Raw genomic sequence first — 23,635 nt, forward strand, 5'->3', positions numbered from 1 at the left:
TGGAGCTTCAGCTCTCCCCCCTGTCCAGCTTCTGAGACCCCTGCATGGCCCTTCCTGTCTTGATGCCTCAATTTCCCCATCTTAAAAAAGGAAAGTGGGTCACAATGGCTTCCTCTAGGGGTGGTTCTAGGGCCAAGCTGGAGACTAGCCCCCATCCCCTGCCCCTCCACCCACCTGCTCTGTGAGGTCACAGTGCCAACTGCTCCACTGATCCTGGCAGATTCCACTTGGCACTTTTCAGAGGACATTCAGAGGCATCAGCCACATCCTCCTCACCAGCTCCCAGAGATCCCCACCTCCATCCCCAGTCCTGAAGAAGGAAATCGATGCCACGGTCCTCAAGGAGCCCTGGGGACCCAGGTGCCCTACTCGAAGATGTGGCCCACAATCCCAGACCCCGGAGGTGAGGATGGCAGCCCCTCCCTTTGCCCAGCCCTTTACAGTTTACAAAATGCTGCCCTTCCACCCTGTCCTTGGAGGTGAGCGGCATTGTCAACTCTACTGTACAGAGACAGCCACCAAGACCAGACAGGTTTGGCAATGGTATTCCCAAAGTCTCCCAGCCAGGAAGTGGCAAAGCAGCCATCCTTCCAGCACGCATTTATTGACCATCTACTGTGTGCCAGGAAATGCACAGAGGACGGGGAACACAGTGTGGCACCAGTCTGATGTGCTCCGTTCCCTCATGGAGCTCACGGTCTAGTGCAGGAGACTGGTATGAAACAAGGAAACAAGTATTTCATCATCTTTATCTGTCAGAAGGCCTCTGGCTGCAGGTGACAGAAATTCCAACTCAAAATGATGCCTATCTCTGGGCACCCAAATCTGGGTGTATCTCCCAAGAGAGTATACCAAACAATCCCCAAGGGTGAGAAAAGAAATGACCAGGCTAGAATATATGTCTTTCATCCTCTTTTAATTTATATTCTTCAGGAATGTTATCACTAAATCTGTACATTTGGGAAGGGTAAACAATGTATTAGTACAATTGGGTGTATATGTAATTTATTAATAAACCAATATAAATACTCTGAGGGTATGATAAACAAAAATGTTTAGAGACCTTTGACTTAAGAAATAAGGGAAAATTTTAAATCTCACATATCAAGAGGTCCCAAGGGTGCAGGGGGCTCCGGAGTGCGTTAATTCCTCAGTTCTGCCACCCAAGACCCAGGTTCCTGTCATCATTCTGCTCTTTTAGCCCCCTCTCATGGTCACAAGATGGCCACCACAGTTTCAGGTGTCACGCAGAAATGTGGCTGTCTAGGGGAAGGAGAATAAGCATCGTTTTCTGTGGGTCTCATTTAGCTAATCCTAAACCTAACTTTTCCCCCAAGTCCCTTACCTCATAACCACCCCCCTACCCCACCCTACCTCACCCCTGCAGACTTCCTCACCCTTTAACCAATCACAGCACAGGGAATGGGAGCACGACAGCAGGCTTTGACCAATCAGAATGGCCTAAAATCACATGGCGTATGAGCAGACAAAGGAATAAAACCAAGCTTCTGCCAACCTCGGGGACATGGCGACAACCACCTGTGACTGCCACAGCAACCTGGGTGTTTTCCTTGATGGATACCTGGATTTGGGGTCAGCCAGACCTGGATCTGTCCCTGAATAACAAGCTGGTGGTGTTGGGAAACCTTCTGTGCACCTCAGTTTCCCAATCTGGAATGTGGTATGCACATTCCAAGGACACTATGTTCCTCATAATTGTAAAATGCGACTATGAATCTTATCATCCCCAGGATTGCCCAGCGAGGCAGGAACACCAGCAGGATGGCAGAGGACACCTCCTCAAACATGAGTGAGCAAGGACAGGTGCCCTGGTATTTTCATGGGCAGCTGAGGGGCTGAGGCTCAGGGATGTCAAACGGGCAACCTGGGGCTACCTGGCAAGGGGCAGGGGGCAGGGATGTTTGCACCAAGCTCTGGGTGCTCCCCAGGTCTCTGCAAGTACCAAATCTAGAGGCTGGCAGTGACATGGCAGTCCTGTGCTCTCTGCAGATGACAACTTCCTGTTGCCTGTCCGCATCAATGCCCAAGCCCTAGGCCTGACTCAGTGCATGCTGGGATGTGTGTGTACGTATATACTGAATAATCGCCTTCGTCATCAATATGGGCCTGGGGAGAGGGTCCAGCCTCAGCCCAGGCTGACCTGGGGGTGGCAAGGCCTGTCCTGGGCTGCAGGGATGGTGGGGAGCTGCAGGTTGAACTCCGGAGTTCTACCCATCGGTGGTGTCATTCCTGCCAATGTCTTTGGTGGCTGCAGAGGGGAACTGGGAGGGAGGCTTACTGTCTGGAGGAGGAGTTAACTGCCAACCCTCCTCTACCACCAGTCTGGCTGCTGGTTTCACCCATCCATCCACCTGTTGAGTTCATCAATTCACCCAGACCTTATTTCATAGGCACATCCACCCAGTCATCCCTCTTTCTATTCATCCACCCATCCTTTCAATCTCCCATTCTCTCATCTATCTCCCAATTCATCCATCTTCCAAGCCAGACAGCCATTCCCTTCTTCCTTCTTCCATCCACCCCTGTGTCCTCTCACCTTCCTGTCCATTCTGAGTCCCTACTTTTTGCCTAGCTCCATAGTGGGCATTCTGGGATGAACCAGACAAGGCCCCCACTCTTGCCAAGCTCCCAGTGTCTAGAAATGGGCATTGTTACATTCCAGGCCTTTTGTGCTCCTGAGTCACTATTAAGTGTCTATCGGCCGAGTGCAGTGGCTCACGCCTGTAATCCCAGCACTTTGGAAGGCCAAGGCGGGCGGATCACAAGGTCAGGAGTTTGACACCAACCTGGCCAATATGGTGAAACCCCATCTCTACTAAAAAATACAAAAATTAGCTGGGCGTGGTGATGCGCACCTGTAGTCCCAGCTACTCAGGAGGCTGAGGCAAGAGAATCGCTTGAACTCGGGAGGCGGAAGTTGCAGTGAGCCGAGGTCAAGCCACTGCACTCCAGCCTGGGTGACAGAGTGAGACTCTGTCAAAAAAGAAGGAAGGAAGGAAGGAAGGGAGGGAGGGAGGGAGGGAGGGAAGGGAGGGGAAGGGAAGGGAAGGGAGGGGAAGGGAAGGAGGGAGGAAGAAAAAAAGAAAAAATAAAGATAAAGAAAGAAAGAAAGAAAAAGAAAGAAAGAAACAAAGAAGAAAGAAGAAAGAAAGAAAGAAAGAAAGAAGAAAGAAAGAAAGAAAGAAAGAAAGAAAGAAAGAAAGAAAGAAAGAGAAAGAAAGAAAGAAAAAGAAAATGTCTGTTAACTGCCAGTGGCAAGCAGTGCCCACCTGTAGTGACCTGTACTCACTCCAGGCTAGTGCATACCCATAAGCAGAGCCCGGTGCTGTCCCAGGCTCGGCCAACAAGTCAAGAGGGTCTCCCAGCTCCAGGGCCTCCCCCAGCCCCGGATAGGTCAGCAGGTCCTTGCAGTGGGACAAAGATGAGGGCACAGTGACTCACTGCTTTTCTGTCTCCTGTGCAGCCTGGTTCACCTGTTTTGCTTGCTCCCTGAAAACTCAGGCCCAGCAGTTTCTGTTCAACACACGCAGGTGAGCAGGGAAGGCAGAGGGAGGGTGATGGGGAGTGGGAAATGGCAGCTGCGGACCATAACAGCCCCTCCATCCGTTTGGATCTCCCCTTGGTAGCCAGACCAGAAAAGCTATCCCAAACCTGGCTTTTATCAAACACCCCCACCCCAGAACCCACTGTGGCCCCCCATTGCTCCAGCCCCTCAGCCTGCAGTGTCCTGGAATCCTGTCCCACCCTTCCTTTCCAAGCTGCTCTCACTTGGCTTCCTGCCAGGGACCCATTGGGCCAGCAAGGCCAGGGTTCTCACTCCCTGGACACACCATTCCTGTTCCTATTCCCGCCTCCATACATTTGCATGTGCTGTTAACTTTTTTTTTTTTTTTTAGACGGGGTTTCACTCCACCGCCAGGGCTGGAGTGCAGTGGTGCCATCACGGCTCACTGCAGCCTCTACTTTTCGAGCTCAAGCAATCGTCCCACCTCAGCCTCCCAAGTAGCTGGGACTACGGGGCACACAACACCATGTCTGGCTAATTTTTGTATTTTTTGTAGAGACAGAGTTTCACCATGTTGCCCAGGCTGGTCTCAAACTCCAGTGATCCTCCCACCTCAGCCTCCCGAATTGCTGGGATTACAGGCATGAGCCGCTGCACCCAGCCCAGCACATGCTGCTCTTCCTGCCCGGAGGGCCTGCCCCGTTCTTTCCCTTTTCTTTTGTTGTCCTTGGAAATTCTTCCGAACTCCAGCAGAGATATCCACCTCATTCATTCATTCATTTGAAGTTTAAATTTTAAATGTTTTATTACCATCTATTCTGAGCCTAGCTCAGCCCTGCCACTCATGAGCTCCCAGTCAGGTAGGAAAGGCAGGCACCAAAACACTGCCAAGCTCAGAGGGTTGGGAGCGTTGCCTGTGGAGGTCTTTGGAGGAGGGGACATTTGTGCTGAATCCTGAAGGACACGTTTACCAGGGAGAGAAGAAGGGATAGGGCAAACAGCATGCCTACGGAGAAAGAGTGATGAGGAGGAGGGTGAACACTTGACCGGGCCTTGTCCACCTGACCTTGACCACCACTCCCTGCCTTCCAGATGCAAGCTGCTGTGCCAGAAGCTCATGGAGAAGACAGGCATTCTGCTCCTCTGTGCTTTCGGTGTGTCCCAGGGCCCTGCCCAGTCCTAGGTCGAGGTATCCCTGGGCCCTGGCACTGATTATAGGACACTGGGCAAGACACTGCCCCTCCACGTGACTCAGTTTCCCCATCGGCCTGATGGGTGTTGCTGTGAGAATTATGAAATGAAATGATGACCATGAAGTTATTTTAGAAGCCAAGAAATGCTTCAGAAATTATAAAGCTCTCCCCAAACCGTGTTATGAACATTGTTACTTCCGCTTTCTGGGTTTCCATGGCTTCTTTCCAGCCACCACCCCCACCTCCCACAACACAGCTTAGCTTTCCCAAGCAAAGGAATCTCCTCCCTCCACTGAAATATACTGGCTTTGGAGTGGAGGCTGGGGGTGGAGGAAGAAGGGAGAATTGGCTCCCCATGGGAAAATGAACAGTGAATCCTAGAGAACTGTCCCGCTTTAAAATCCAACAACTAGGACTTTGATAAATAACACCTTTGTTGTTGTTGTTGTTGTTGTTGTTGAGACGGAGTCTCACTCTGTTGCCAAGCTGGAGTGCAGTGGCGCAATCTCGGCTCGCTGCAACCTCCGCCTCCCAGGTTCAAGCAATTCTCTGCCTCAGTTTCCCGAGTAGCTGGGACTACAGGCGTGCACCACCATGCCCTGCTAATTTTTGTATTTTTAGTAGAGATGGGGTTTCATCATCTTGGCCAGGCTGGTCTTGAACTCCTGACCTCATGATCCACCCACCTTGGCCTCCCAAAGTGCTGGGATTACAGACGTGAGCCATCAACGCTCAGCCTAAATAACACCTTTATTGTGACGCTATTAGAAATGGGTTTCTTAATTTTGTTTTCAGGTTATCTATTGCTAGTATATAGAAATACAGCTGACTTTTTGTACCTTGATCTTGTATCCTGCAACCTTGCTGAACCCGATTTTTAGTTATAACACAAGGCAAGACACCTAACCTCGGATCCCTTAGAATTCTAATGCAAGATCATGTCATTTGCAAATAGTGGTAGTTTAACTCTTTTCTGCATGATAATCTGGACGACCTTTACTTCTTTTTTGTTTTTTAAGACAGGGTCTGTCTCTGTCACTTAGGCTGGAGTGCAGTGGTGCAATCATAGCTCACTGCAGCCTCAAACTCCTGAGTTCAAGTGATCCTCCCACCTCAGCCTCCTGAGTAGCTAGGACTATAAGTGTGCACCATCACCCCCAGCTAATTTTTTAATTTTTGTTTAATTTTTTTTGGAGAGATGGAGTCTTGTTGTGTTGCCCAGTTTGGCCTAGAACTCCCAGCCTCAAACCATCATATCTTAGCCTCCCAAAGTGCTAGGATTACAGGTGTGAGATACCACGCCTGGCCTACTTCTTTTTCTTGACTAATTGGCCTGGCTAGAACCTCCAGTACTGTGTTAAATAGAACTGGCAAGAGGAAACATCCCTGTCTCATCCCTGATCGTAGGGGAAAAGCGCCCAGTCTTTCACCATTAAATAGGATGTGAGCTGTGAGCTCTTCATAGATGGTCTTTATCACGGTGAGGAGGTTCCCTTCTATTCCTAGTTGGTCGAAGGTTTTATCAAGAACAATAAATAAATTTTAAAGGCTGTTTTTGTTTTTTGGTTTTGGGCGTTTCTTGAGACAGAGTCTCTGTCGCGCAGGCTGGAATGCAGCGTCATGATCTCGGCTCACTGCAACCTCTGCCTCCCAGGTTCGAGCAATTCTCCTGCCTCAGTAAAAGCTGTTTTTTTAAAGGCAGGGTCTCACTCTGTTGCCCAGGCTGGAGTGCAGTGGATCACAGCTCACCGCAGCCTCAACTTCCTGGCACAAGTGACCCTCCCACTTCGGCCTCCGGGTAGCTGGGACTACAGACGTGCACCACCACACCTGGCTAATTTTTGTATTTTTTTTGTAGAGACAGGGTTTCACCACATTGGCCAGGCTGGTCTTGAACTCCTAGGTTCAAGTAATCTGCCTGCCTCAGCCTTCCAAAGTGCTGGGATTACGGGCGTGAGCCACCACACCCGGCCAAGACTTTTAAATAATGGCTTGAATGGTGGCTTTTCAGCCAGCATGGAGATCATAAAATGCAGAGTGCCTTCTTCTCTTTGCCAATTATCCCCAGTAGAGTTGGGACAGGGAAGGGGGAGCCACAGATGACTTGGTTTATGTGCCATGTATTGCACATTTGATATCATCTGATCATGAAGTGGATATTATTGTTATTCTTATTTTACAGAGGAGGGAACTGAGGCATAGAGCATTAAGTAATTCCCCCAATGTTCCACATTGCTGGCAAGTGGCATAGCTGGGATTTGAACCCAGACACCCTAACTCCAGCACCTAGGCTCTTCATCTTACATGTTAAATGGCTCATTCTTATTCTCATGGCCTCACAGGATTCTGGATGGTTTCTATTCACTTACCATCAAAAATGAAAGCCTGGCAGGTGAGTGTGCACCCTCCTCAGGCCCCATGGCTGACTGGTCTCACCCTAACCAGTCACTATCACCTCCATAGCTCCACTCATTCTCACCAAATTGGGCCCCTAATCCGTTCCTGACATAACCCAGATCCAAATCTCTCCCTTCATCGTGCCACCACCCAGAACCCATCTCTTCTGCCAGAGGTGACTTTCAAAGATTGGATGCGATAGTCCCTCCTCCAAGATGGCTCTCCTGTCATTGACTCTCAGAGACGACCCATCTCTCCTTTCTCAAGGCCCTACTTAAAGTGGGGTGGTGAAAACAGGGAACACATTTCTGTACTTAAGGCAGCTTCTGCTTAACAGCAATGATACTCATTTGCTTTCGGGTTTCTGAGGAGGAAGGAGGAGGAAATAAGTGGCAAAGCTCCCTACTTGAGGTCCACAAAAAGTCTCAGAGGACCTCGGAAAGGGGATCTGAAAGGCCTGTCCCTCCCTCTCCTCTTTTCCTCCTTATGAACCCCTTCATATCCGTCAAGGTCCAGCTAAAATGTCACCTCCTCTAGAAACACCCAGGCAGAAGTGGTCACATTCCTCTTTCCTCCTATAATTTTCTGTGGTCATGACTGTCTCTCCAATTGTACTGGCAGCTTCTTGAAGGAAGGAGCCAGGTCCTATTCACCCCAGCAATGTCTAGTTTGATGCCAGCAACAGGGTTGCCACTATCAATGTTGGATGACTGGATGGCCAGATGGGAGTGTGCATGGAGAGAGAATGGATGGGAGGATGGACGGATGGAAGGTTGGATTTGATGGATGTAGGACTAGGGGAAAGAGATAGGAGGCTAGGTGAATACATGAATAGGTGAATAGATGGATGAAATAATGGGTGGATAGAAGAGCACATGGGATAGATGAGTGGGTGGCTGGGTTGGTGGATAGATGGATGAATGAAAGAGTGAGTAGATGGGTTAGGGTATATGGATTGGAGTGTAAATAGATGGGGGAGGTTGGGGAGTTGGAAGAATAGATTGATAAGGGATGGTGGGTGGGTATAAGGGTGGATGGATGAAGGTGTGGATGGATGGATAAAAGTGTGGATGGATGAATAAAAAGGACAGTAAATTAGAGTTTGGAGAAATGATAGGTGGGTAAATGGATGGAAGAGTCAACAGGAAAGTGGATGAATGTATGGTCTTATAATTGTGGGAGAATAGATGGATGAAGTTCTCCTGGGGCCAGATTAAGCTATCTGAAGGAGACCTCTTTTCTCAATACTCCACTAGGATGACAGCATAAATGGTCCGCTGCAGAGCTTGAGGTAAGAGGAATCTTCTGGGTAACCATATTATTACCTAAAAAGCAGAGCTATAGCCAGAATCTGGGGTGTATTGGCTACAAATGTAGGCTCTGCACTCAGATTAACCTGGGTTTAAATCCTAACTCCCATACCTTCTACATGGCTGACCTTAGGCAAGTCAGCTCTTCTCTCTGGGCCTTTGACTCCTCATTTATGAGATGGAGCATAACACCCATCTTGCTCTTGGCAATTATGGGTGCTAAAGAAGATGCAAAGTGTCTTGAATAGTTCCTGACCCATAGTCAGTGCTCAGCAAATGGTAGCTGAGAAGAAATTTTAACCAAGACACCACCTGATGGCAGCATCCTTAATTGCAGACAAAATAGGAATATTTGGAAGGAATGAGCTGGGCATAAAGATATTCCAAGCAGAAAGAAGAGAATGAGTAAAATTTTAGAGATAATAACCTGATGAATGGGTCCAGAGATGGGCCCAAGAGAGTAGGAGAGTCTGAAACTCATTCTTTGAGAGCCAACTAGCAAAGGGAAAATCTGGGGGTAACAACAACGCATCACAAATCAACCTGTTCTTGTTATCACTCCTTCCTGATAAGGTTGTACCAGGAGAAGGTGCGACATCACAGTGGGGAAATCCAGGACCTCCGAGGTAGCATGAACCTGCTCATTGCCAAGCTCCAGGAGATGGAAGCCATGTCCGATGAGGTGAGACGCTGGCCATTCTGCCCCAAACATCTAATTTCTCTTTGTTTGATGTCCTGTTTCCTAAACCTCAAGTCTTCTTTCTTGGTTTTATCTCTCATTTTGAGGGAGCACATCCCCCAGTGACTTTCAGGAAAACAGTGAAAGAAGTATATATCTAGTGCTTCTATATTTAAAAACATCTTTTTCTATACTTGTACTTGCTTGATAGTTTGGCTGGGTACAGAATTATAAATGTGAAATAGTTTCTCCTGAGAATTTTGAAGGAAGCCCACCACTGTATTATAGTTTATACTGTTGCTAATGAGAAGTCTAATGGCACTCTTATTATTGATCCTTTGATTATGATCTATTTTTTATCCCTGGGAGCTTGTAGAATAATCTTTTTGTCTCTGATGTTCCTCATATAACCTGGTTTGGGGTTTGCTGAGCTTATTAAATCTGTGGGTTGACATTTTTCAATAGTTTTGAGAAACCTTTACTTTTTATCTCTTAAAATATTTCTTCTTTCCATTATCTGTCTCCTTTCCTTGGATTCTAGTTACACCTATGCTAGGCCTATGCTTTGAAAGCATTTAGAGTGCTTTATATGATTCCTACACTATTACTTGGTTTGTTTTTTTATTCTTTTCCTGTATGTGCTTATGTTTTGAAATTTTCCTATTAACCCTTCTTCAGGTTTACTAATAATCTTGCATCATTCTGTCTCTCCAATTTATTATTAAATCCATGCATTTAGTTCTTTTTTTTGTTTTTTAATGGAGTCTCCCTCTGTCGCCCAGGCAGCTCACTGCAACCTCTGCCTCCTGGGTTCAAGCGAATCCTATGCCTCGGCCTCCTGAGTAGCTGGGATTGCAGGTGCACGTTACCAAGCTCAGCTAATTTTTGTATTTTTAGTGGAGACAGGGTTTCACCATGTCGACTTGGCTGGTCCTGAACTCCTGACCTCAAGTGATCCACCTGCCTTAGCCTCCTAAAGTGCTAAGATTACAGGCATGAGCCACCGCATCCAGCCTTAGTTCTTAATTTCAGATACTGCATTGTTTAGTTCTAGGATATACATTTGATTTTTTTCACAGACTTTAATTCTGTGGTGAAATTCTCCAACATTTCACCTATGTTGTCCATCTTTTCCTTTATTTTAATTAACACATTAGCAACAGTTATTTTAAAAATCCTTGTCTGCTAACTCCAATATCTGGATCATCTGTGGCCTCCCTCTGTTTTCTGCTTTTTATCTTGGGTATCAATCATATGGTCTTGTCTCTTCAAGTCTAGTAACTTTTAGTGATTTCTGAACATTGTATACAAAAGAACTGTAGCTGTTCCAAATAATTGTAATTCCACTAGAGAAAGTTCCCCTTTTCTTTATAAGGAAGATGAAATAGGCTGGTCACTTCTATCTAGACATGCATTAAGCTAGTTCAGACAGACCTGGATCACAATTTTTAAAAGATTTATCCAGAGGTTTTAAGCTTAACTCTTTCGACTCCTTCCCATGCAGCTTCAAAAATTTGGCAACTATCTTAGTGGCAAAGACTTACCATATGGTTGAGGCCTCACAGGTCTCCAAATTTGTCTCTCACCCCTGCATGAATGCAAAAATCTCTGGGCCTGGTGGCAGCCTTCTCTGCCAGGGGCACACTTGGATTCCTGGGTTCTAATTGTGCCCAGGATTGGTTTAGTGCCCCCAGGTGACGTGCAGCTGAAGCACAGTATTGACTCATCACCACCCCTTCTAGGGCAATGGATCTCAAAGTACGGCCCACATGCCTGCATCATCAGTATCACCTGGGAAAATGTTAACAATTCGAATTAATAGGCCTCACTCAGAATCAGAGGCTTTGAAGATGGAAACAAATCATCTGTGTTCCAGCAAGCCTTCCAGGTGGTTCTGACACATACCAGAGAGAATCACTGTTCTAAGGCTTTGATCTCTTGCTTGTTGTGTTTTGGGGTGCCCTCCCTCAAAGAGACTTCGTTTCCTAAGCACTGTGAAGATATGAAGTTTTATTCTGCTTTTCAGAAATGCTTGAAGTGGCCTATAGCCTCCTATAGTCTTGAAATTCAGTTAATAACTTGTGAAGAAAAGTGGCCATATTTGAGGCTCCTCAAGTCCCCAGTTTTGTTACTTTAGCTCTTTGTCACCATTAAAAACTTTGCTTCTTTCTCTTTCACCAGTAGCAGCAGCCCATAGTCTGGCCTAAGCCCAGATCCTTAGCCCACGCCTAGAATCATCAAATGCCCCCAGAGATTTAAAACAAACGGACAAAAAATGCCAGCACATCTCAGAATGGTTCTCTGCTCTGTAGAATTTTAGTTCATCTGGTCCTTGTTGCTTCCACAGATGTGCCTATGGGCTGCCCACCCTTTGGAACCTGTCAATCTGGAAACTCCTGGCCTTTGGGCCTAAGAAATGTTATTTATTCATGTGACTAAATTGGCGATTTCCCACAGCAGCATTTGCTGTATTCTCATTTTTGAAGCTCCTGTTGTTTGAATGTCAGCTCCTGAAAAATTCTAATTTTTTTCATGTCATTGGGTGAACATATATACTTATTGATCTTGGGAGTAGATATAACTAGGAGTGGAATTGCTGGATCAAAAGGTATGAGTGTGTTCATGTTATTAGATGCTGCCAAATAGTTTTTCAATTTGCACTCCCATGAAAAGTATATGCAAATTCCGATTGTCCCACATCCTCATCAACAATTGGTGTCATATGTCTTTTTTACTTGATTTTGCAGGGTGAGAAGTGGTATCTCACTATGGCTTTAATTTGCGTTTCTGGTTGTTAATAATGTGGAGTGTCTTTTCATGTATCCAGCAGCCATTTGGATTTTGTCTGTTGCCTTTTGGGGGAGAGTGCCGTTTCTTGTTGATATATAGGAGTTCTTATGTGTTCTGGGTAAACATATTTTATTGGATGTACATATTGCAAATAAATATCTTCTCCCAGGCTATAGTGTGGCTTTTCACTCTCAATGGTGACAAACAAAAATGTCTAATTTTAATTAAGTCCAGTGTATCTATCTTTTTTGTGTTGTGCTTTGGGTATCCTATTTAAGAAAACTTCACCTGTCCCAACAGAGCCCCTCTGTTTTACCCTCTCTAGAGAATAACTTCTAGTCTTCTACTGGGGAACAGAGAAGTCACTCAGCTTCTCAGAGTGACAGGGAGTCCCCAGGGAATATGCAGATTCCTCTTAACTGTCTTAACACCCAATTCTCCACCCCAATTTCAGAGGCACCTAAGGCCACCAATCCCGAGCTTTTTGAGGATGGCCAATTTCAGATTCAGATTTCTCATTTCTGCTAAATCAGTGGTTCTCAATTGGGGATTATTTTGCCCCCTGGGGAACATCTAGCAATGTCTGGAGATATTTTTGGTTGTTACAATGTGAGGAGGAGATGCTACTGGCATCTAGTGGGTAGCCAGGGATGCTGCTAAACATCCTACAAGCTTAGTATTGTGTAGGACAACTTCCAGAATATTACTGCTGGCTCCAGGGCCACTGCTGGGACACAGTGTGCCTTTTTGCAGACTGGAAAAAGCTACCTGTGCTGGGCAGATGAATTTGCAAAATGCACCTTCCTCCAAATCAAAGAACAGGTGAAGAGCTGGGTTTCAGCCTCACACAGGGCCCCTTAACTGGGAACCTTTCTGCAGTGCGCAACATGCACAACCATATGCAGCAGCCTGGTTTTCTCCTCTCCTGTACTTCCTATTCATATGGGTTTGGGTCTTTTCAAATCCCTTTACTGAAGCTGTAATGGAGTGTTGGGAGAAAGTAAAGTTAGATGATGTCTTCAATCCATCATCTTTACCTAGAAGCTGAATTTTTAAAAGAGTTCACAAAGGTAAATTCCACTGTGCAAGATTCAGCAAAATTTGCTAAAACTCATCTTTATCTTTTATTGTCCCAAAGTCCTAGGTCTCCAGTGCCCCTGAATCTCCCCTCTAAGCTCTGTTCAGACAGACCCAGGAGGAGAGACCGTGTCAGTCACTCACTATCAAGTGAGGCTCTTGGCAGGTGTTTCCTCTGCAGTGGGCAGGGAGGCCCCACTATGACTTACAAAGGCAGTAAGGCGTAGTGATTATAAGGACTGGCTCTAGATTCAGGCTGCTAGGCTTCGAATTTCATCCCCACCGCCTATAAGCTGTGTGACTCTGGTCAATTTACTTACTGTCTTTGTGCCTCAGTTTCTTCAACTAGAAGGTGAGTTGTAAGGATTAAACATGGTAATTCATGTAAACTTAGACTAATGTCTGTCCTATGGTAAGTGCTCCCTAAATGTTTGTTGTCTTTAAACAAAGGTAGAATCCAAAGGCATGCACTAATCAATGTGCAATCATTAAGTGCCTACTGCGTGCTGGGAATCCAGGATGGGGGATCAACTAGAGCTTGTCCTTGCCCTCAAGGCAGTCCCAGAACCTGTGGATCCCAGAGAAGAAGACTGCACCCAGCCTTGGGGCAGAGAAAGGGTGGGGGCCATCAGGGAAATTCCTTGGGGTTGGCGACCCAGTTTTGAAAAGTAATAGGTGAGATTATTGTCCCCAGCCAACGAGGGGAGGAGTTGGAGATTTTTTGCCTTTTGGAGCTGTGTAACCTCAGGCAGGTCATCAACCTCTCTGAGCCTCCAGTTTGCACATCAACAAAATAGAATCATAATCACTGCCTTGTAACACCTTGGCTATTGTTCTCGTTACCATTGCTGCATAGCAAACCATCCCAAAACTTAGTGGTGTAAAACAATCACTTGTGCTCAGAGATTCTGTGGGTTAGGAATTCAGACAGGACACAGTGGAGATGGCTTGTCTGTGTTCCATGGTATCTGGGGCCTCAGCTGGGAAGACTTGAAGGCTGGAGGTGACTCTACATCTGGGGCTGGAATCATCTGGATTCACTCACGTGACTGGAGATTGATGCTGTCTGTCAACTGGGACTCAGGGCTGTTGATCAAAGCACCCATCTGTGGCCTCTCTGTGTGGCCTGGGCTTCCTCTCAACATGGCAGCTGGCCTCCAGGAGTGAGTGTCCCCAGAGAACCAGGCAGTGCTGTATTGTTTTTTAGGACTTAGCCCCAGAAGTCACACAGCATCACTTCTGCCGTAGTCATTAGCCCAGACTGGTGGGAAGGGAGCTTAGACCCCAATTCTCAGTGAGAGGTCACACTGAAAGAAGAGCCTGGAATGGGAAACCTTGTTGCAGCCATTTTTGGAAAACAGAATCTTCCACCACTGTGAAGAGTCTAATAAAAAGAACAGCTGGTATTTATTGTGCACCTACTGTGCTAAGTGCTTTGCCATTTGCATCTGGCAGCAGAGTGGAGTGGTTAAGGGCCTGAACTCTGGAACCACAGTGATCGCTGTGCCTCATACCAGCTGGGTGATCTTGAACAAGCTACACATTTGTGCCTCGGTATTCTCATCTTTAATACAAGGATGATAATAGTGCATACTTCTTAGGGGTTCTGGGAGGGGATAGGGTGAGCATACGTGAAGCTGAGAATAGCCCTGGCACATAGTAGGGGCTTTATAGATCTACAGTGGGAGGTAGACACGATTATTGTCCCCGTCTTACAGGCAAGAAAATTGAGACTCAGAGGGGCAGTAACTTGCCCAAGGCCCCACAACAGTAAAGGCTGGCCTGACGTCAGAGCCCCTCCCTGAACCTCACTGAGACTCTGGGACCTCCATATGACATCCGGTCACAGTGGACTTGAAAGCACCCAGTGAACCCAGGGTGGGGTTGGGATGGCTTTGTGTCACCTGGGCTTTCACAGAGCCACAGGCTTCCACAGGCAGGGGTGGGCTGTTAGGGAGAGGACAGCGTCCTGCAGCCCCCTGTTACCTCCCGTGGACACGTGGGGACCACAGTCCGTGACAACACACCAGGGCACAACCTGTGTTTTCTGCCTTCTCAGCAAAAAATGGCCCAGAAAATAATGAAGATGATACACGGAGATTACATCGAAAAGCCAGACTTTGCCCTGAAGTCTACAGGTAGGTGACCCCCTTCCCCACCATCTGACTGCCTCAAGTGTCCTCGGAAGCTCTACACAGGGTGGGTTTCAGTTCTGGTGTGGTACTCCCTCTGCCACTGGGAAGTTCATCCTCAGAGCTGACCTCTGCTCCAAGCTGGTTTTCTTGCTACAATTTTGTTTTCTCTCAAGGGGGTCTGGGATGGGGTGGGGTATGGGGGTAGGGGTGAGGTGGGGTGGGGTGGGAGGGAACACAGGAATCCACAGACCCTCAACATTATAGAAGATCTATAAAGCCCCTACTGTGTGCTTGGGCTGTTCTCGGCTTTACCTCTCCACCACCCCCACCCACCACTCTTCTCCAAACCGTTGCTGGGCACACAGGTCAGCAGGACAGAGCCATCTCCACCCCACAGTCAAGAATCAGTGCTTTGGCCGGGCGCGATGGCTCACGCCTGTAATCCCAGCACTTTGGGAGGCCGAGGCGGATGGATCATGAGGTCAGGAGATCGAGACCATCCTGGCTAACACGGTGAAATCCCGTCTCTACTAAAAATAAAAAAAATTAGCCGAGCGTGGTGGTGGGCGCCTGTAGTCCCAGCTACTCAGGAGGCTGAAGTAGGAGAATGGAGTGAACCCGGGAGGCAGACCTTGCAGTGAGCCGAGATCACGCCACTGCACTCCAGCCTGGGCGACAGAGAGAGACTGCTTCTCACAAAAAAAAAAAAAAAAAAAAAGAATCAGTGCTTCAGGGCCGGGAGCGGTGGCTCACGCCTATAATCCCAGCACTTTGGAAGGCTGAGACAGGCGGCTCACCTGAGGTCAGGAGTTCAAAACCAGCCTGGCCAACATGGTAAAACCCCGTCTCTACTAAAAATACAAAAGTTAGCCAGGCGTGGTTGTGGGCACCTGTAATCCCAGCTACTCAGGAGGCTGAGGCAGGAAAATCGCTTGAACCTGGGGGACAGAGGTTGCGGTGAGCCGAGATCACGCCACAGCACTCCAGCCTGGGCAACAGAGCCAGACTCTGTCTCAAAAAAAAAAAAAAAAAGAATCAGTGCTTCCGGAAGAATAAGGCAGGTGGCGAGGAGGGAGGGGACCTGGGCAGAGAGGCCTCCCACTCGGGAGAACATTTGGGCTGAGACTTGGTGAGGAGAGAAAGTATTCCAGACCAAGGGATGCTGTGAGGAGGCCGGTGAGAGGCATTCAGGGACAGCCGGGAGGAGGCGAAGTATGGGCCGCAGGCTGCCCCCAGCGCAGACCCCTACCAGGCAGCACCGCCAACTCGGGCACCCCCAGAATCAGTGAGACATGGAGTCAGATACTGTCAGCCCAGCCCCTGAGTGACGCTGGGCCTCAGCCTCTCAGAGCTAGAATTTCCTCCTCTGCACAATGGGTATTGGTCGTCATCACAAGACCGTTACATGGGGAGCGCTTACCCTGTGCCAGGCACTTTGGGAAACATGCTCTGATGACTCATCTCAGCGCCACAGCAGCCCTGTGACGTGGGGGCCATTCTTCCACCACCATGGTTCTGCTAATAATAGCCACCATGAGAATTGCTTTAACCTGGGAGGTGGAGGTTGCAGTGAGCCAAGATCGTACCACTGCAATCCAGCCTGGGGACAGAGCAAGACTCCGTCTCAAGAAATATAAAATAAAATAAAATAAAAAATAATAGCCACCATGATTACCGTTATTAACATGGCTGTAATCCCATTTCCTAGAGGAGAACAGGGCTAGTGACTCATCCAAAATTCTCGCCCGGCACATAGTGAGGGCCCATCAGCGGCATCCCCTCCACCAGGCAGAAGCCCGGCTGCTTGGCTGAGACCCCCTTCTCCTATACAGGGGCCAGCATTGACTTTGAGCACACATCAGCCACCTATAACCAAGAGAAGGCCCACTCCTACTGGAACTGGATCCAGCTGTGGAACTACGCACAGCCCCCAGACGTGATCCTTGAGGCAGGGGGGATGGCGGGAGATGGGACAGCAGCAGGGGAGTGGTCCGGGCAGGGTTTGGGGACAGGAGCTGGCAGAAGAGGTAGGGGGTGGGAGCAAAGGGAGTGGGGGCAGGAGCGGGGTTAGAGGTAGGAGCAGGAGACAGATGCAGGGGCAAAGGCAGGGAGCAGAAGGAGGGGACTATTGACAAGGCGGGGGCTGGGGAGAAGGCAGGGGGCAGGAGGTAAGAACAGACAGCAGGGGCTGCTGGGGCTAGGGTAGGAGCGAAGCAGAGGGACAGCTTGCTTTGGCATTGGAAGGGACCCCACCACTCAGCCCTTAAGACTTGAGGGTCAGGGAAACCTCAGGACTACACTGGGCATGGGCACATCGTAGACCCATTTTGCAGAAAAGGAAACTGAAGTTCAAAGAGCCAGGTCACTTGACTGCGGCCACACAGCTGGTCACTAGTATGTAGCAGAGCCAGAGTTCAAACCTGAGCTCTTCACCCCTCCAAGATCCTGCCTCACAGATGAGGAAAATGAGGCACAGAGAAGGAAAGGGCTTGTCCTGGTCACAAAGCAGGTGCCTTCATTCAGTGAACACCGGCTGAGAGTCATCCCAGTGGCCGACCCCGGGTGATGCCAAAAGGTCACAGGCCACTCATCCGTGGGTTCTACCTTAAGGAGCTCCAAGATCTTGGCACTCGAGGTCAAGCTGGGGCACTGGCCTTGCTCAGCTTGGACAGGGCAAGGGGCTTCCTGGTGGACGCAGCTGAGGACTAGCAGATCCGCAGGCAGACAGAACCCAGGGGCACAGGCCAAGCACAGGGCCTGGGAGTGCAGGGTGGTGCACACATCCAGGCTGGGGCAGAGGGCGTGCGGGGCAGTGGCTGGGTTGCAAAGCGCTGGCTGCAGTCAGGTTTGGAACAGTAGTGAAAAGCAGCCCAGCCAAGACTCTGCCCCTCCTAGGCCCTCTCCCAGCTCCAGCCTGACTGAGCTCTCCAGGTCCTCACATCATCAAGCCTGGCTCGCCCCTGGTCCTTTCCCGTGCTGTTCCCTCAGTTCCCTTTCCCAGCTGGCTCCTCATCTCCCCTGGCCCCAGCTCCTCTGGAGGCCTTCCCTGACACTTACAGCCCCCTGCACCCCTGGGCTAGCATCCACTGTTCAGATAAGGACTGTTCATGCCATGGCTCCGGAAGCTCAGAACCTACCGAGTAATCGCCTTTCCTGGGTGATTTCCATCAAACCTCTTTCTCTCCCTGGGCCTGTTTCCCCCTCTGTGGGGCAGGAGATTGTGGTGGTTAATGGCAAGTTCCAAGGTCAGATTCTCTGGGCTGCACTTCCAGCTGTGCGTGGCCCTGGACCAGTCGTTGTCCTGCTCCCCCAACTCAGTTTCCTCACCTTCAAAACGGGGATAGTGATCTTGCCTAAGTCATGGGGTGATTGTGAGACCATGTAAAGAATAATGGGAGGGATGAATGAGTGAGTGAATGAATAAGTGAGTGAGTAAATGAATGAATGAATGAATGGGTGCCAATGGGGAGTGGGTAGAGGCTGGGAGGGCCCAAGCAGGCCCCTCCCTTGCTGCACTGAACTGAAGTAAGGCTTACGCTTGCATGGGTAGTCAGGAGAGCTTCCTGGAGGGGGTAGCACTTGAGCCAAGCTTTGGAAACAAGAAAGGACTGGCTCACCCAGGAGGGCCCAGGAAGTGCAGGGGATCAAAGGTGGGATGATCCCCCTACCCACCCAGCATGTCCCTTATTGTACTTGCCTCTTCTAGCCCAACGTGACACCTGGCAACTGCTGGGCCTTTGAGGGTGACCGCGGCCAGGTGACCATCCAATTGGCTCAGAAGGTCTACCTGTCCAACCTCACGCTGCAGCACATCCCCAAGACCATCTCACTGTCAGGCAGCCTGGACACCGCCCCCAAGGACCTCGTCATCTATGTGAGCACTCCCTGGCAGGGAGCTATGCTTAGCTAAAGGGACAACCTTCCAACGGTGGTATTCCAGGCCTGGGGTAAACAGTGCCTGCACAACACTTGCAGGCTGGAGGGGCTGGTTAAGGCTGGAAGTGGCCAGGGCTGGGGTCCAATTTCAGCCTTCAAGGGTAGGGGATAAACAGCTACTCTATTATAAACCAAGCTTTTCAGAGCCAAGATAATCTTCAGGGACCATGGAGCCCCCATTTTGCTAAGAAGGTCCGAAGCGTTATCTGAACTGTCTCAGTGAAATAAGGTCCAGAGAAGGATCAAGGAAACACTTTAATTCTACAAGTCAATGGCAGAGCTAGTCATAGACCCCCAGCCTCTGACTCCCAGGCCAGTGCTCTTTCCTATTCATTACACTGTGCCACAGTGAAACGGTGCCCAAAGAGGTAGTGAGCTCCCATCCTGGGGAGTGTGCAAGTCTCCACTGGAGAGAGGAGACACCCTCTGAAGGCCCTGCTTGTATCTGACACCTTCACCTTCGTTCTGGTTCCACAGGGCATGGAGGGCTCCCCCAAGGAGGAGGTGTTCCTGGGGGCATTTCAGTTTCAGCCAGAAAACATCATCCAGATGTTCCCACTCCAGGTACCTGCGAAGAGCTGCCTGTGCTGAGCACCTGCTGAATGCACAGTGTGCAGTCTGTACCCAGGGACCCCCTCTTCATCCCCCAGTAACCCCAGGAGGTGCCCAGTCATGACTAACCTGTTTGACAAGCAAGGAAACTGAGGCTCAGAGAGTAGGAGCCGCTACCCAGGGCCAAGTGGGACTCCAGGGAGATCCCACTGCCTGTGGCCATGTCCCCTTTTCCCTGATGCGCCCAGGAGCCCTCTTGCTGTGTTTCTCCCCAGGGACAGCAGACACTGAGCAAGAGGTTCCCATTGGGCAGGGGCTGCTGGCTCTAAAGGTAGAGTCTCCATAGTGGGTGGCCCCATAATCATCACCTGATCCAACCACAGGTGGGGAAACTGAGGCCTGAAGGAGAGGGGTTTGGAGACAGAAGCAGGTCCGGAGGAGTGACCACTGGAATGGCCCTGGGGCTTGATGGGGTGAATGTCAGGCTTGGGAATCAAACCCATACTGGCCCGAATCTCTGCCAACCACAAATTGTGTGTTAGCTTGGGCCAAGCCCTGCTTCTCTGGAGCCTCAGTTTCCCCTTCTGTCATTCCCTGGGAGGTTGAAACCATTCAGTGAAGGCCAAGCCCGCCCCACTTTTTACACTAGATAGGGAGAGTAATAAACACAGGCTCTACCCCCTCTTGCTTGGCAAAAACGGGGAGGGGCCTCACTTACAGAGCACTTACTGTGTGCCAGGAGTCTGTGGATGAGCTGCCTCTGAATGATTCTCTTCTAGAGAATCTCATTTTATGCCCACGGCAATCCTGGGAAGCAGATATTACCACTCCCATCTTACGGGCGGGGCAGGGCAGGAGTGGGAGACTGAGGCTCAGAAAGGGTGGAGGTTTGCCCAAGATCCCACAGCACTAAGGCCGGGACATTTCCTCACCCACAGCATGTCTGTCCTTCTGACCTCAGCACCTTCAGTAAGAGCTCCTGAATATCAACTTGTTGTGAGGCCTTGGGACGGTCCATCCTTCTCTCTGGGCCTTAGTTTTCCCACCTATGAAATGGGAAAGTTCCCCCCCCTGCTCCCCACCTTTGGAAAGGCAGGGTGGGAGTCTGTGGGTGAGCTGCCTCTGTGACTGATTCTCTTCCAGAACCAGCCGGCCCTGGCTTTCAGTGCGGTCAAGGTGAAGATCTCAAGCAACTGGGGGAACTCAGCCTTCACTTGCCTGTACCGCGTGCGAGTACATGGCTCTGTGGCCCCGCCCAGAGAGCAGCCTCACCAGAACCCCTACCCTGAGAGAGATTAAAATTCATTCTTTATCCCCAGACCAAGTCTGAGTGTCTTTTGGCCCCAAAGAGAGGGAGTGGGCTAGCCTTTGACATCTGAGCATTTGATGGTTGGCAATGATTGATCCCATTCCGGGTGCCCAGGCACCTTCTCAACAGCCCCAGGAGACCCCATTCACAGATGGGGACAGTGAAGGCTCCAAGCAGCAAACTGACTTGCTGCAGATGACAGACAACAAATGGCAGCTCCAGGATTCAAACCCAAGTAGTCTGACTCTTGTACATGAGAAGCCTTTCTTGCTTCAAGTTAAGCTCTGTCCCCATACAATGTGTGACATCAGTCAAGACCCTACCCTCTAGGAGCGTTGGTCTCCCCAGCCATAAAGTAGGGACAGGATTATGACTATTGTGTCAGACAAGGTGATAGATGAGAAGTCCCAACCCTACCCACTGTGGAGTGTTTCAACATCATACTGACAATTTACTGTGTGACCATTGGGCATGTCAGACACCCTCTCTGGACTTCAGTTTTTCCAGGTATGTAAGTATTGTTTCCCAAACTTCAGTCACTCATATTTTGTCTGTGTAATCTTTGCCGTAGCTGAGGTCCATCCTGCTCTAGCATTGTCTTGAGAGCTTATAGAGGTGCTAAAAACAGTGCCTATTCCTGGCACCTACAGCAGCTGTGTGCACAAGGCTCTCAGCACAGAGCATGACACACGATAGGTGCTGGGTAAATGACCCTCAAGGTTATTGTCAACCTCTGGCCCCAGGCAAGTGATAGGAGGCCTAGTCCTCTGGCAGGGGCTGAGCTCCAGAATAGGGCAGGCTGGCCCAGCTGGAATGGCAGCAGGAACTGGAGCCTTTCGGGGGAGGGAATTCCTAGCAGGCAGGGGCAGGGAAGTGAAGATGCTGGCACGGGGCCAGCTGGGCATTCGAAGGGTGAACAGATCAGAAATATGCTTGTCTCTGGGGAGGGCACCCTGCACCAGCCCGTCCTGCTGCAGAATCCGCCATTCTGGCCATCTGCCAGGCCTCCACGCCAGCATCTGGGGTTCCTCCAGCACCTGGCTCAGGCCCATCTCTGATGGGCCTCACAGTGGAATAGGCTTCAAGGGGTCACCTCACATCCCTGCTGCTCCCTACTCTTCCCAGTAATCAGGGCACCTGGAAGCCACACATGTCCAGCCTGGCATCATTCGGGTAGTTTTTCTGTAAACCATTCTTGTTATTAAAAAGTCAAATCAAACTGAGGTTTGCTAAAAAGCGAATCCATTGAAAAACCCCACTTCCCCCACCCCCATATGCCGCTCCCAGGCTCACTCCTCCAGCTGGTCTGTGTTTTTTCCCAATCATTTGTCTTTAAGTGTCTTTTGTTCAACAGATTTTCTTGAAAATATTATCAACTCAATGTTTCCCTTTATGGCATCTAAGTTGTGTGCATTGTTGGGAAGGACATCCCCAGTTCCAAGTTTATAGACATATGCTCCTGTATTTTCTCCTACTAATCTTTTTTTATTTTTTGGAAACAGGGTCTCACTCTGTCGTCCAGGCTGGAGTGCGGTGGTGTGATCTCGGCTCACCGCAACCTCCGCCTCCCAGGTTCAAACAATTCTCCTGCCTCAGCCTCCTGAGTAGCTGAGACTACAGGCGCCCACCACCGCACCCAGCTAATTTTTGTACTTTTTGGTAGAGATGGGGTTTCACAATGTTGGCCAGGCTGGTCTTCTATTAATTTTATTATACACACATTTTATACATACATATATATGAATATATATACACTTGTTGGTGCATAAACCCACACAAGATATAAATGTATAAAAGCTCCTTAATGCATCTGGAATTTATTTTTGTGCATGGCGTGAGGTAGGGAATCTAATTTAATTTTCGTGTATTACTACCCAAAGACCACAATATGGGATCATCATTGAATGGTTTGTCTTTTCCCGGAGCTTGGAAACACTCTCCATGCAGTACCTGGCCTCTTTTTTGTTTCACTGAGCACTGTCTCGTCCTGCATGAGCACCATGCTCTGTGACTCCAGCTTTGGAATACGTTTGGTACATGCCGGCACCCCCTCTTTCTTCCTGTTTCAAAACCTTCTTGGCCATTCTCATCCACTTTCTTTTCCAGACAAACTTGAGAATAAGCTTGTCAACTTGCATTTTTAAAATGCTGCTGAATTGGCACTGGTTTTATGCATGAAGAACAAATCTCTTGGCCATGTCAGCTCTTCTCAAAACATGGACTCCTCTCCCATTTCTTATGGTTTTCCTTCAACGTCCTTCAGTCAGGTATCCTCGCTTTTTTCATATGAATTCTGCACTTTTCTTGCCAGATTTAATCCTGGATACTTTACCAGTTTTAGGGCTATGATGAATGGGATCCTTACGCTTGGTGACATTCTCTGTAGTCAGGGCTGTTGTGGAGGTAGCTCCTGTTGCCTGACACTCATGTGGCACTTGCCCCCAACCCCATGCCACCCTCCTGAGGCTTCATGTAATTCTCCCAGGTGGACACCTGGTCCACAAACACTACATAATCCACGGTGTGTCACACCTGTCACCACATCTCCCCCCAACTATGGGGACTGAACATTCCCCTAGACAGGAGGAAACCAAGGCACAGAAAGATGTGGCAGCTTCCCAAGGTCACACAGTGAGTCACAGTGATGCTCTGACCCCCAATCCAGACCCGCCAGGCCCCAAAATGCTTGGTTCCCCCCATCAACCCTTCCCACAGCCATTCAGGTCCCAAT

At 49.2% G+C, this 23,635-nt stretch overlaps 1 protein-coding gene across 4 annotated transcripts; it reads left to right on the top strand.

The window, feature by feature from the left end:
* The first annotated feature begins 232 nt into the window (after positions 1-232).
* SUN5 (Sad1 and UNC84 domain containing 5) lies at positions 233-20,915 on the top strand. Of its 4 annotated transcripts, none has more exons than XM_032142556.1 (13): positions 233-403; positions 1,752-1,810; positions 2,011-2,085; positions 3,485-3,551; positions 4,619-4,680; positions 7,062-7,111; positions 8,373-8,407; positions 9,000-9,108; positions 15,032-15,110; positions 16,940-17,055; positions 18,814-18,981; positions 19,521-19,607; positions 20,739-20,915. In XM_032142556.1, the coding sequence occupies exons 1-13, from the start codon at positions 327-329 to the stop codon at positions 20,892-20,894; spliced, it is 1,140 nt and encodes a 379-aa protein (XP_031998447.1). In that variant the 5' UTR covers positions 233-326; the 3' UTR covers positions 20,895-20,915. The 4 variants fall into 4 exon arrangements, with proteins under 4 accessions (XP_031998447.1, XP_058289067.1, XP_058289069.1 ...); XM_058433084.1 differs by having other exon boundaries at positions 249-403; positions 16,940-17,043; XM_058433086.1 differs by lacking the exon at positions 19,521-19,607 and having other exon boundaries at positions 249-403.
* The last annotated feature ends 2,720 nt before the right edge of the window (positions 20,916-23,635 follow it).

Source organism: Hylobates moloch, unplaced genomic scaffold (genome assembly GCF_009828535.3).
Source record: "Hylobates moloch isolate HMO894 unplaced genomic scaffold, HMol_V3 SCAFFOLD_21, whole genome shotgun sequence".
NCBI lineage: Eukaryota > Metazoa > Chordata > Mammalia > Primates > Hylobatidae > Hylobates > Hylobates moloch.

Bases quoted from the DNA above. Each gene is read 5' to 3' on its own strand.
- SUN5 (XM_032142556.1), top strand. From the start codon at position 327: ATGCCACGGTCCTCAAGGAGCCCTGGGGACCCAGGTGCCCTACTCGAA. The intron at 15,111-16,939 runs GTAGGTGACCCC...TCTCCTATACAG, and splicing joins CTTTGCCCTGAAGTCTACAG to GGGCCAGCATTGACTTTGAG. The intron at 19,608-20,738 runs GTACCTGCGAAG...ATTCTCTTCCAG, and splicing joins TCCAGATGTTCCCACTCCAG to AACCAGCCGGCCCTGGCTTT.